Genomic DNA, 12,943 nt, shown 5'->3' on the forward strand with positions numbered 1-12,943 from the left:
CTGGGACTCAAGGGGTAACCTCTCCCACCAGCCTTGGGGCCCCTTCCTTTACTGAGCCAGTGTAAATCACTATCAAGTCACTACTGCATGAGGTCAGCCCCTGTGTGAACTCAGGTGAGTTATCTACCTCTCTGGGCCTCGGTTTTCTCATCTGTAAAATGGCATTAAGGACACAGCCTACCTCACAGGGATATTGTGAGGATTCAGTGAACTGACATTTGTAAAGCACTGGGGCACACTGAGTGCTCCGTACCTGTTAGTATTACTATTATTCTAAGGCACTGGCAACACAGGGAGCTCCCCTGGAACATCTACTTATCACCACCCTTCCTGTCCCACTCCCCAACCTTCTGGAGGACACTGCACCCAACAAGAGTACCCAGCAGGGCAGAGGGGGATGCCCAGAGTTCTCCTGAACTGTGCCCTCCCTGTGCCCACTTCTCCCCAGCCCTCCTCACTGGCCTCCCTGTCCCTAGGTCCTTCTCCATCCTGCAGTTGAGGGAGCTTGGAAAGGGCCCAACAGACCTAACTCCCCAGCCCCATATTCAAGATCTGACCCTTGCTTACCTCTGAGGCTGCACCTCTCACTCCCACACCCCCCTCCTGGACACTGAACTTTTAGTTTATTCCAATTGCCCCAGCCTTTGCTCAAGCCATTTCCCTTCTCAAGCAACAGCTGTCACCTCTGCCCCGTCCCTAGACTGGGTCAGAGGCTCCCTTTCCCAAGGTGTCCTTCCCCTGGGCAGGTTGGGACGCCAGGTCAGGGGCAGAATCAAGGTATCCACTGCGTCGGGAAGTTCCCTCCTATTCCGGAAAGGCCTCTGCCTCCACCCGAGCCCCGCCCCTCGCCTGCAGCCGGGGGCCGGAGAGTAGATAGATCCTTCTCCTCCTTCAGGGCTCCGCCCCTCCGGGTCCTGCGGAGCCTTTTCACTAGAGGAGGCGGGGCAATGGCTCCCGGCCCCGCCCAGGCCCCGCCCCGCGAAGTGGGATCTGGTGGGGCTCAGCTGACGCCTCACTTCACGTGACGCTGGAGCCGGGCAAGCATGGCGGCGGCCACCGGGTGAGTGCTGCTGCTGTCCCCGGCCCTTGCATGGCGGCGCGGAGCGGGGGCTTGGGCCTCCCGGCTGGACAGTGGCTGAGAGCCCCGTTGCAGGGCCGCGTCCCCGCCGGGCGTGCAGTGTGGCCGCGGGCAGCGCGCTTCTTCGCGCGGGTTGGGCGTCCAGCGCGGGGCGTCTGGCTGCGCGTCCGAGTCAGCTCCCTGGCCACTGCCCACTGCCCTCGGGGCCGCAGTGGCGTCCAGGCCCCACCCGCGCGTGTGGAGTCCCCACTGTGCGGCCGAGGTGGGGTCCACGCGCACATTCACGATCACGACCCTCAGATGGGAAGACTGCGTTGCCAGGGCGCTGGGGACCTGGGGGCCCTCGGGAGGAGGCAGCGTTTCAGATGGGCGTGGAATCCCCTCCCTAGCGGGACACTTCTCCTCTTCCTTCAGGGCCCAGATGGAACTTCCTCAGAGAGACTTCCCTAAGCACCTATCCTACTCTTAGCACCACCTGGTAAATTATGTAGTACATAACAACAACAAAAGAAACAACTCGTTTCTTGTCTTCTCTCCATTTAAAGTGTGAGGTCACGGCCTTTGTCTGGTTTGCACCTGGACCTTGTTGGTACATGTCTTGCACACAGTAGATGCTTCATAAATTCTGCTGAATGAAACAATGGTGAATGGTCCTAGTGGCAGGAAATGTGGACAGGTGGGCTCACTGAAGCGTTGGGGAGTGTCCCTGATGAAGGAACATCTGAACAAAGGTTGAGAGTTCAGAGTGTTCTGGGGACGGGGGCAGTGGAGCGTGTCCCTGTGCCTGAGGGCAGTGTCCCAGCTGGCTTTTCTAGACTTTGTCCTAAGGGACTGGAAACTTCCAAGGGTTTTTTAATCTGCTCTGATCTGCTTTTGAGACGACTATCCCCTGGGCTATATATGAGTTCAGGGCAAGGGCCAATTATGGGGGCGGCATTTGGGCCTGGAGGTGCTGGGGGCTGGGAAGGGGAGTGGTAGAGAGAGGGCAGTGCCCCAGATGCCAGGCTGGAAATGAGATCAGAATGGGGGAACGGGAGGACTAAATGCATCTCTCTTTTTGGAAGGTAGGGAGAGTGGCAACAGAAAATGGCCTCCTCAGTTGGCCCCCAACTTCAAGGTTGGGAGAGCTTAGGACATGCAAATCAAACACTTAATAGGCACCTGCTGTATTCCAGGAACAGTACTAGGCCTACCCTTACGTGTTCATGGGCCACTGGGGTAGATGTCATGCCTCTAGTCTTGGTGTGTGCCATTGACAGGCATGGATTCTGAGCTCAGAGGAGAGTGTGGGTAGGCTTCACTCCCTGGATGACATTTGTGCTAGTCCTTGAGCACCCCTGAGGCAGAGAACTATGCTTGCAAAGTCCCAGGTGAGTATCAAGGAATCTAGGGCCAGATCCTTGAACCCAGCCTGTGACCCTGTCTTATTAAAGAGCAGAGTGAGCAGTAGGTGTAGGCCAGTGCCCAGATGTGGGTCACTTACCCCTATATCTGGGCCACCAGGTGGTCACAGGGAGTTCCAGGGGCTGCATTTGGATTCAGGGCTCCATGCTGGCTTGAGGTCTGCTGCTCTCTCGAAGAGACAGGGAGCCAGGCTGGTGATTGGATGGGCGTGAGTCTAGAACTGGCTGAATCCTGGAAGGAGGGCCCTTATAGCACAACTGATTCTCTGGGCCATGGAGCAGTAAAACCGAGTGACAGAGGCCTTGGAGAGGTGTGTAATCGGAAGGGAGACCTGACAGGTGCAGGTAGCTTCCAGAGATTGGCAGGACCTGCTTGGCAAGAGCCATCCCAGGCTGGTATGGGTTACCCTGCTGGACACTTAGAGCCCAGCAGATTCTTTAAGTGGAAGAGGCTTCAAGTGTGTTTCCAGCAAAGCTCAGTGCCCAGCTGCATACACAGGACAGATCAGAGTGACAGGCCTAATGAGGCACCATACCATCAAGTCACAGCCACAGGCTCCCCAGGAGTTGGATTTGGTTGCCTGTAGAGTCCTTACAGGTCCTGGGCCCAGGGAGGCCTGGGTGCTTGGAGTGTGCTCCACGTGATGTGGGGAGTAGTGGAAGCCCTAAGTTGGTATCTCAGATTCAACTAGAAACTTGAGAAGCTCTTCTGGGGAGTGTTAAAGGGCTGATCCTGCTCTGTGCTGCCAGCCTGGGCAGGGACTTCAAGTTTGAGACGGAGGGTCCCACAGCCCCCAGAGAGTCTGCCGTGAGGTCGTCTCCACCCCCTCCCCTAATCCAGTATCACTTGGTGGGAGGGAGCCCTGCCTTCTCCTTGAGTCATGCCTTGAGCTTCCCATGGACAGAGATGAGACTTCTCTGCTGTTGCCAGACCTGCTGCATCGGCCCCCCACATGGCTTTTTCCTTTCTCCACCTCCCTTTGCCCTCTCACCGGCTGGCCCTGGAGAGTCCTCATCCTCTGACATATTGTTCACATACTTGCAGACTCAGCTCAGATGGTTCCTCCTCCTAGAAGCCTTTCCTGACCGCCCTCCCTCCTGACCTCCAGTCAAGGCTTCCTGCTCAGTATTCCAGAGCATCCCAGTGTTTCCCACTGGCAGGATGCTCTTCTACATCTGCACTCCTGCCCGTCATGGTTGGGTGAGAGGTTGCTCCCCTTCATGTCTCTCCAGCATCCTTGGAGCCCAGGGACCAGTTCAGTTTGTGTCTCCAGGGCCCTGTGGCTGCCCAGTGATTGGTGCTGGGTGACACGGTGCCTAATGAATAAGAGGAGGATTTACTTTACACTAGTCCAGCATGCCATCCTGCTTTGCACAGAGCCCTCAGTGATTGAGGAAAGGAGCTGTGGGCAGGAGTGGGAACAGAACTCTGAATAGGGTGAAGGAGTATCTTTTTAAAAAAAAAACCATCTTTATTGGAGTATAATTGCTTTACAATGGTGTGTTAGTTTCTGCTGTATAACAAAGTGAATCAGCTCTACATAAACATATATCCCCATATCTCTGAAGGAGTATCTTTAATTCTTTAACTGGGTGATTCTCAGGGAGCTGCTGCCCAGAGATAAGCAGCAGGTGAGCTGCCCTGGGTGTGTGCCTGTGGGGTCATAGTTCACGCTGGAGTCAGCACTTCTGGAGGGCAAGTATCTGGAGGAGCCAGGTTCTGGATCAGAGCCCGTCCCCACCCTGATATGAACCTGGTGCTCTTGGAGCAGATGCATTGGGTTGACCTTAGGGGCTGGCGGGGGAGGGGTGGGTCTGTGGGAGGCAGGCGGCCACTGAGTGCCCCTTTGCCTTCCCATGCCCTTCCCCAGGCCTGGTCTGACTCCACACAGGTCCCTGTGTGTGCTTCGCCCCCCGACCCTCCTCAGGAGAAAGGTAGGCAGGGTGGGAGATGCTGACCAGCTGCCGTGTGGCCCCTCCAGCCAGGGTGAGCGGTCTGGCCCTGCTAACAGGCAGCCGGAGGGCTCGGTGGGCTTGATGCCTGGCCTGAGCTGGAGACTGTGGCCAAGGAAGCAGGTGGTCCTTGACTGGCATCTCTTGCCAGAATCTTAGCAGCATGGCCCCATCCAGAAGTGGTGTCACATTCTAGTGCAGGGATCTTGTCCTTGTCTGTGCTGTGGACCCCATGGACACCCATGAGACCTCTACATGACTCTCAGTGTGATGAAATAAAATACAGAGGATTACAGGGAAAACCAATTATATGGAAATACAATTATAAAGATGTTAAGAAATAAATCTGTGGTGTAGTAGTATATGCTTCTTTATCCATTAAATAGTAAAAGCAGCAGGTCTAAGAACCACCTTATTGTTGAAGTGGTGATGAGTAAAAGTGGTAGTTTGACGTACTGTGACATCAATAAGGTGACATGAAAATACCTCTGATTTCTGTTGGTGACAGATTCACACACTGCTGATACTGTTGTGGTTTGTTGCTTACATTAATAATTGAAGAAAATGTTAATTTAAAGGTGAGGTTAGAAAAAATAAAGATATAATTTTTTTCCCATCCAAGTAGGTGGACTCCCTAAACACCAGGCATGAGTCCCTTGGGTGAGAACCCTGCAGGTGGCCATTGAGGTCAGAGGAGGGGCTGACTCAGTACCTGTTTGGGGGACAGGAGAGAGTTTCGGAGCAGAGGTGTCACGCCTTCTGCGGGGGCTGGTCACTGGCCATTTCCTGGACTCTGGCAGGTGGCAGGGGGTGGGCTGGAGCTTGTTCCGTGTGTCTCTTTGATACCCTGGAGCCTTTGTCTGCCAGCCCCTGCGGTCTTCCCTGGGCGTTGCCTGTGCCCTTGGCTGCCTGCAGTAAAGTGTGCCTTATTTCTACGTGGACTTGGGGACGACCTGGCTTTTGCCTTTTAGATTCCGGGTGCCAGTTAGCAAAAGCTCCAGCAGAAACCAGTTGGGGATGTTTTATGGGTGCTGCTTTTGCTGAACTTGCAGGGAGAAGCCACCTGCGATGGCTCTGGGCCCAACATTCTCTCTGAGGGGTTGGTTTATGTCATGAGAAATCAAAGGGCATGTCTCTATAAACCTTGATTCTGGGATACCCTGCCGTAATGAATGACTGCAGCCATCGGCCTGCCTGGGGACTCCGGCCAGGCTGCCTTTCTCTGTTCTGGCTGAGCCCATGGACGACTAGATAGTGTTGTAGATTTTGCAGGAGTAGCTGATGCTCACAGGAGGGTAGCGTATTGAGTTTCCTGTCTTGACCTGGGCTGCTTGGCTCTTGGGCCACACAGGTCCTGTCTGGGTGCCCTGAGGAATTTAGGTCTCTCAGAAGGTTCTGGATAAGACAAAGCCCAGCCCTTCTGAGAGCCTTCCAGGTGGGGACGTGGTGGCAGTCCAGGTGGACCCGGTAGCTGGTGTGTTTAAGGAAGAAGGTGTGTGGGGCATGAGGCCTGGGGGGGTGGTGGATGAGGTGGGTGGGGCTGTGCAGGCCGGTGGCCCGAGGCTGGGCATCTTCAGGCAGTTGTGCTGTTGAGCCTGCACGGATCTAGGCACCTTTGGCCGAGGCCATCTGCAGCAGTGCCTTGGTGCTGTTCCCTCTGGGCCGCTGGGAGCCTGTAGAGACGAGGCTCCTCCCTGAGCCCACCCCCTCCATGGGCTTTGCTGAGTGAGGGGAAAGAATGGGAGGGAGCTTGGGGGACTCTGTGCACGGGTGCTGGTGGCTGCACTTTCAGTTCCTGATAGCACGGCCAGCTGGGGCGCTGGCATGTTTGTGAGCTGTCACCTGTGTCCTTTCATCCTTGTGGCTGAGCGTGGCAGGCAAGTGGCACGGCTTAGAGGAAGCCCTGGCTTCTTGTATCCACCCGCCCAGGAGGGTGAGTGGGGCCCATGCCTGGCAAGGGGGACAGCAGGGAGGCTATAGTCCTGTCAGCATGTGCGGGGTGGGCAAGACCCCTCCAGCCTTCCTGGCCAGGCTGGCCCAAGGGTTCTGCTTCCTGCCCCTCTGGGGCTGATGTGGCAACTTCGCACAGCTGTGTGGGTGGCCCCACGTTGTGACAGTTGTTCACTCAGCAGATATTTATTGAGCACTTGCTGCGTGCTAACCATAGTGCTAGGCACGGGGCAGCGGGGACCAGAACAGACCCAGATCTCTGTGTTCATGGGGTTTCCATTCTAGTGGACAGAGGCGGACCTCACCAGTGAGCACCAGTACACATTTATGTTGGAGAGTGAACGCGTCATTTCAGCAGGGACTTGGACGAGCCTCAATCCAAGGGGTGACTGAAGAGAGTGTAATGCAGGGTGGGTTACACAGCTGTGGGCAGGCTGGGTGGGGGGAGAGCGAGCAGCCTGTGTAGCTCCAGGTTCCCCAGGGAGGCGCCGGGAGTGGATTCTGTGTCCTTCCCCATCTCTTCCCACTCTCCAGCCTCTCGCTTTGCCTCCCAGTCACCACATCCTCCTGGAGCTGACGAGGTCCTCGTGGGCCAGGCCCGGACAGAGTGGGAGAGTGGATGTGGAGACACGAGTGGGGGAAGCCCGGCCCAGGGCTAAGCTGGGGGACAGGCTGGGGAGAGAGCTGCAAGGTTAAAGAGGGAAGCCAGGGAAAGCCATCCTGAGAAAGTGCCATTGGAGCCAAGATGTACAGGAGGTGTCACCTTCCTCTGAGGGCCCCATGGCCAGGTGAGTGTGGAAGGTGCCCCAGGGCCGTGAGGGCAGGTTCCATCTGCCCAACTCTCACTGCAGCCCCAGGCAGAGCCCCCTCCCTTGCACCAGCTCTGGGCTGTCCCTCCCCTCTTGGACCTCCATGCCTGCTCCCTGCTGGCCAGAGAGCCTGCAGGGCCTCCCTCGAACACACATCACACGCACTGCCTGACTCCTGCACCCTGGCTCTGGCCTTGCTAGCCCCCGGCCTGCTCGCTACGACTGCACTTCCTTCCTTTGTTTGGTCATTCACGTGACACTATTTTAGGTGCCGGGAAGGAGGCAAGGTCCCTGCTCTCACAGAGCTTACATTTTACTTGGGGAGACAACAAGCATGTAAATATATACCGTTCGGCCGCGATGCGTGGTTCTAGAGAGGCAGGAAGAGAGTAGCGGGTAGGTTTGGATGGGGTCATCGGAAAAGCTTCCGGGAAGCGGGAGCATTTCTGCAGAGGCCTGGATAAAGCAAGAACGCGAGCCTGGTAGGCACTGGGAGGGAGCATTCCTCACAGGGAACAGCAGCAGCGAAGGCCCCTCGTGGGAGCGTTCTCGGAGGTTAGGGAAGGGTGGGATGCCTGTGCGGCTCCCCTCAGCGCCTTGTGGCTGGGAGTAAGTCTGCACCGTGTTGCAAGGGCAGTAGAAAGCGGGGAGGGGTTGAGCAGGGTAATGCCTGCTGGGATTTCCACTTTTCAAGGGTCCCTCTGGGTGGCTGCAGACCAGGCTGTGGCAGAGGCTGGGGCTGGGAGCAGCTAAGAGTTCCTGAAGTTGTCCAGGTGGGAGATGGGAATGAGCCACATGGTCCGGGCTCCAGCTTGGAGGTGAGCTGAGGATGGAGGGGGGCCCGGAGGGGCCGGTGCGGGGCCGGGTTTCAGCAGAGAGCGTGGCCTCCAGTGTCCTGGGCGCCGAGGCCCCCTGAGGACTGGGAACCCACCTGCAGATTCAGGGGCATGGGGCCATTGTGGCCTGGCAGGGGCTGTAGCGCAGGAGGGGGTGGGCCAAGGTCTGCTGGCATGGATTGAGGAGAGCACGGGCGGCCAGGACACGGGCACGGGCTGGGTGACTCTTCAGAGGATATTTCTTGCAAAGGGAGAGAGAAATAGATGGCTGGCGAGCACGGGGGTCAAGGGGAGTGCTTTTATTTATTTATTTTCAAGCCGGGTGAGGTTCCTGTATGTCTGGATGCTGAGAATGATCCTGAGAGGGGGAAAATTGATGCTGGAGCAACTTGGGGGGCGGGGGTGGGGAGAAAAGCGAGGGGTGGGGCAGGCCATGCCCAGATGGAGGGGGAGCCTCGGGTGGGAGCAGCTGTCTAGAGGGGCCCGAGGCAGGAGGGGTCTGGAGAGTGGGTGCTAGGAGGATAGGGGGTGTTTTCTCAGTGAAAAGGGAAGCCAGTGTGGGCGTGAGGAGAGACACCCACCTGCTCTGCCAGGCCTGGCTCCGCCTGGCCTTCAGTGAGGCCACCACAGCTCATTGCTTGCTGGCTGCCGTCCTCAGGGCCAGCACCCAAAGGGCTGCCACTCCAGGTCCATCTTGTCGTGCTTCCTCCTTGCTCATTTGGCACCTACGAGCCTGGCTCGGCTTAGGGCCTGGTGCTGCATGCCCTGGGCGTGTGTGTGTGTTTGTGTGTATGTGTTGGGGACAGGTGGGTGTCCCGGCTCAGGTGAGGAACAGGCCAGGCTGCTGGGTCTGTGACTTGCAGAGAAGATGGAGGCCTGCAGACACATGGGCAGGGATCCACTGTCATCTGGGCCAGATCTCGCATGGATAGGAAGCTCCTTGAGGGCTGGAATTGGGGGTTGGGGGTGTGTCTCCACACCACTGCAGACTTCCCTTCCGTGGGCTTCGCCCGTCTATCAGTTACACAGACCCAGCTGCCTCTCCTCCCCACCTGTGGTCCAGTGCTCAGGGACAGGAGGGGAGGGTGTGGTTGACAAGCCCCTGTGGTCCTCCAGTGGCCCAGTGAGGGGCTGTTTCTGGGTCACGGGCAGGCCGAGCTTGGACCGGCTTGCCACGTGCTAATGGGGGTCCTGCCTCTGGGTGGGGGACGTGCCTGGTGGTGCTAACAGAAGCCTGCGTGGCGGTGTGTGCTTGTGTCTTTGCAGACCCTCATTTTGGCTGGGGAATGAAACCCTGAAGGTGCCGCTGGCGCTCTTTGCCCTGAACAGGCGGCGCCTATGTGAGCGTCTGCGAAAGAACCCGGCGGTGCAGGCCGGCTCTGTCGTGGTGCTGCAGGGCGGGGAGGAGACTCAGCGCTACTGCACCGACACTGGGGTCCTCTTCCGCCAGGTGAGCCCAGCCGGCAGACTCCCACATCTCTGAGTGTGCACTAGGCCCGCTGTGGGCTGTCTGCCCTCCTCCAGCATCAGGCCTGGTGGGCCTGGGCAGCTCTGCCCCCTGGGGGACCCTGAAGAGGCTCTCTGAAAGCAGGCCGAGGCTTGGGTCCCCAGGGAGCCCCCTCTGCAGGGGGCAGGGCTGTCGCCAGCCAGCCTCAGCTCTCTCAGGTCAGAGTCTGGAGAGACGATGCTCCTGGGGGAGCAAGCAGGCAAGGCTTCATGGAGGAGGCAGTATTTGGTGTGAGCCCTGAAGGCCGGCATGAATTCTGACTGGTGGAGCTGGGGATGGGCGTTCCGGGCTCGGGGGTAGTATCCACAGGATTGGACCTCAGACGGCGGGCTGGGCAGCCTTCCCTGGCCCAGGAGAGGTGCAGATGGGGCGGGCTGAGTTCCTGGGGTCAGATTCTGCCACGGCAAGGAGGACGGGGGCTGCAGAGGTCCTGGGAGGAGGCATGTGAGCAGGGTCTGAGCAGGAGTCGGCGGCCCAGGCATTGGTCCCAGCTTGGCCAGTGCCGACCCTGTGACCCTCACTGGGGTTTGGTGTCCTCCTCTGGGAAGTGGTCCAGGGGCTCCTCGAGGTTCTGGAACCCTGTGGGGCAGCGGGTGGCCCAGCTGCAGGAAGCCAGCTTGGATGTGGTGGCTTCGGCTGAGAATCACTGACATCACTCGGTTCCCAGGAATAAGAACAAGGACACTGGACAGAGGAGCTCACCCAGAAAGCCAGGAGGGCCCTGAGCTGGCCCTGCTTTATAGATAAAGAAACAGGCTCAGAGGGAAATGACTTGCTAGAGGTGGAGCTGGGATTATTTAGAACCCATCTCCCGACCCCAAGTCTAGCGCTCTCTTCTCCTCCCTGCGCTGCCCCGAGTGGAGGTCTGATGCGCTGGGAACTCCCCAGGGGCAGGCAGAGCTGAGAGGACATGGGCGTCCAGCATCCGGGTCAGGGAGGAGGCAGGGGAACCAGAGGGGAGCTAAGTGTGGAGAGCGGGTGGCCTCTGTAGGCGTGGCCTCTGCAGCTGGACAACATCCACCCCGCAGGGCACAGGCCGAGATCCACTGCCAGGAGCCATGGCGCAGTGTTTTCTGTGGAAAGCACCTCCTCCTGCAGGGCTTCCCTCTGCTGCGTCGTCCTTGCAGCTGCAAGCCTGCCGTCCCTGTTGCTGGAGATGTGCAGGTCTAAATAAGTTTTCTCTGACTAGTCTTGGTGCTTCTTGAGGTTTCCATAGTCTGTGGCTTAAAAACCGGCCTCCTAAATTCAGCTGTTGGCTCTCTTAGTGGTGTTATGCAAGGTTAATTTTAGAAGAGCGCCTCCTCCACTTCATACCTTTATAACGCTATTCTAGCTCCGTGTTTAATGCTAAACACTGAAGTCATCAGCTGCCCCGGGGGTGGGAGAAGGAAGGAAGAAGTCCTAAATGGAGGAATCCGTTTCTGAGCAGATGCCCGGCCTGGGCGTCTAAGTCAAGGTGGCATCTTGCCTGCCTGCAGGCAGTGGGGGTAGCAGAGAGGTGGGGGGGAGGGAGGGGAGTGCGGGCAAGGCAGAGACGAACCCGTGGTGCTCCTGGGCACCCGTGTCTTAACCTGCCCTGTCTGGGACCTGAGGCGGGTGGCCGGTGAGGTGGGGTGCAGGTGGGGCTGGGGCACGGGCCTGAAGCAGGGTCTGAGCAGCCAGCCAGGAGGAAGGAGGGGACGGCAGCCTGCAGCTGGTGCAGGGGACAGGGTGCTGAGGTGGAGGGTGGTGTGAGGCTGGGGGTCAGGCTCCGAGAGCCAGGGAGCCCGAGCTGACTCTCCAGGGTGCCGGGAGGAAAGCGCTTGGTCAGATACCCCACCTCTCTCCTTGCACCTCACGTTTCTGTCCTGCTGACGGGTGACCTGGGTCCTTGTTCCCGCCACAGGAGTCCTTCTTTCACTGGGCCTTCGGTGTCACCGAGCCAGGCTGCTACGGCGTGATGGACGTGGACACTGGGATGACGACGCTCTTCGTGCCCAGGTTTCCTCCCAGCCATGCCACCTGGATGGGAAAGTACGGAGCTCCCCGGGGCGTGTGATGGGGCCTGCTGACCGCTGGCCGGCTGCTGGCCGGCTGCTGACCGCTGGCTGCCTGCTGACCGCTGGCCGGCTGCTGACCGCTGGCCGGCTGGGGTGGGGGTGGGCGCAGGGCCGGGGCGTGTGACAGTGCCTGCTGGCCGCTGGCTGCCTGCTGACCGCTGGCTGGCTGCTGGCCGCTGGCCGGCTGGGGTGGGGGTGGGCGCAGGGACTGGCCTGTGGGTGGCAAGCGGCGGGGGGGTGGGGGGCAGAATTAGCAAGGGGGAGGGTTAGCGGGCAGGCTCGTTAACAGCCTACTCTGGGCCAGAGCCTGTTACCCTTTGCTGGGAAGGGGTGTCAGAGCTGGAGCCACAGACCACGGTCACCTTTGTTCGGAGGTACTATTGATTAATCTTGAAATTCCGGATTCCCAGCTTTGTTAAGATGCCCGAGGCTTTGGCCTGGGTCATTGGGAGGCAGCCCCTCCCTGGATGTGGTGGGGAGGGCAGCCTGGGGCCCTTCTCTGCAGCCCATCACTGACTGCAGTGCAGGGTGTTCCTGGGTGCCTCCCGCGTGCCGGCCTCTGGGCTAGGCTCTGCGGCTCCCAGGATGTAGGCCCTGCCTCAGCTGGCTCACCTGGGAGACGGGGTCGTGCTCTAGGGTTGTGCTGTGGGAGAAGTGTGAGGCCAGAGGCCTGGGTGAGCCTGAGAGGCTGCCTCCCTCATCTGTGGTGCCTGCCAGCTTCAGGGCCCTTGGCCCTGGCCACCCCTCCCGGGAGCCGTTCCTGCCTGCTCAGAGGTGCTGAGGCAGAAGCTGTATTTAACTGGGGCTGCTTGAGGTGATCAGAGGATCCTGCCAAATGCTCGCTGCCTTCCAGCGTGTCATTTCTGCCAGGAGAGTGCTTATTCTGGGCTAATGTATACATTGCAGCCTTTGCTGCGTCGTGGGCCCCAAATGCTCAGTACTGGGTAGGCTGGCGGGTCTGCGGCTGGTTTGAATGATAAGGCATCCGGCTGCTGCAGGGACATTGCTCTGTGCAGGGCTCCCACACCTCAGCGGGCTTCTGCGGGGAGCGGGTCTGGCCACTGTCGGGCCTCCGATGCCTTATCTGTGGAACAGCGATGATGCCCCTCGTGAGGCACTGCCAGGGCTCTAGTCACAGTGATGGTCACTGTGGAGTGGTTACATTTGTGACACTGAAATGAGGCAGCGAGGGTGCTGGGGACAGGCAGCTTGTGATGTCCACAGTATTTGTGGCCATTCCCTGTGGAGAGCTGGAATCTTTTCCCTCCTCCCTCCCTCAGTCAGGACCTGGGTGACTGCCTCGATGTGTGAACGTGGCTGCGTCACCATGTGACTTCTGAGGCTAGACTGTAAAGTGTGCTACGGTTT

The 12,943-nt window shown here is 58.8% G+C and overlaps 1 protein-coding gene across 1 annotated transcript in view; it reads left to right on the forward strand.

The window, feature by feature from the left end:
- Window positions 1-987: 987 nt before the first annotated feature.
- The window catches only part of PEPD (peptidase D), a 115,690-nt gene continuing 103,734 nt past the window's right edge, over window positions 988-12,943 (forward strand). Inside the window, exons 1-3 of the mRNA XM_060083429.1 lie at window positions 988-1,060; window positions 9,296-9,479; window positions 11,422-11,549. Coding sequence (XP_059939412.1) covers window positions 1,044-1,060; window positions 9,296-9,479; window positions 11,422-11,549 — 329 coding nt within the window. The 5' untranslated portion in view covers window positions 988-1,043. The remainder of the gene's footprint in view (window positions 1,061-9,295; window positions 9,480-11,421; window positions 11,550-12,943) is intronic.

This window comes from Mesoplodon densirostris, chromosome 19, assembly GCF_025265405.1.
Source record: "Mesoplodon densirostris isolate mMesDen1 chromosome 19, mMesDen1 primary haplotype, whole genome shotgun sequence".
In the NCBI taxonomy this organism is placed as follows: Eukaryota; Metazoa; Chordata; class Mammalia; order Artiodactyla; family Ziphiidae; genus Mesoplodon; species Mesoplodon densirostris.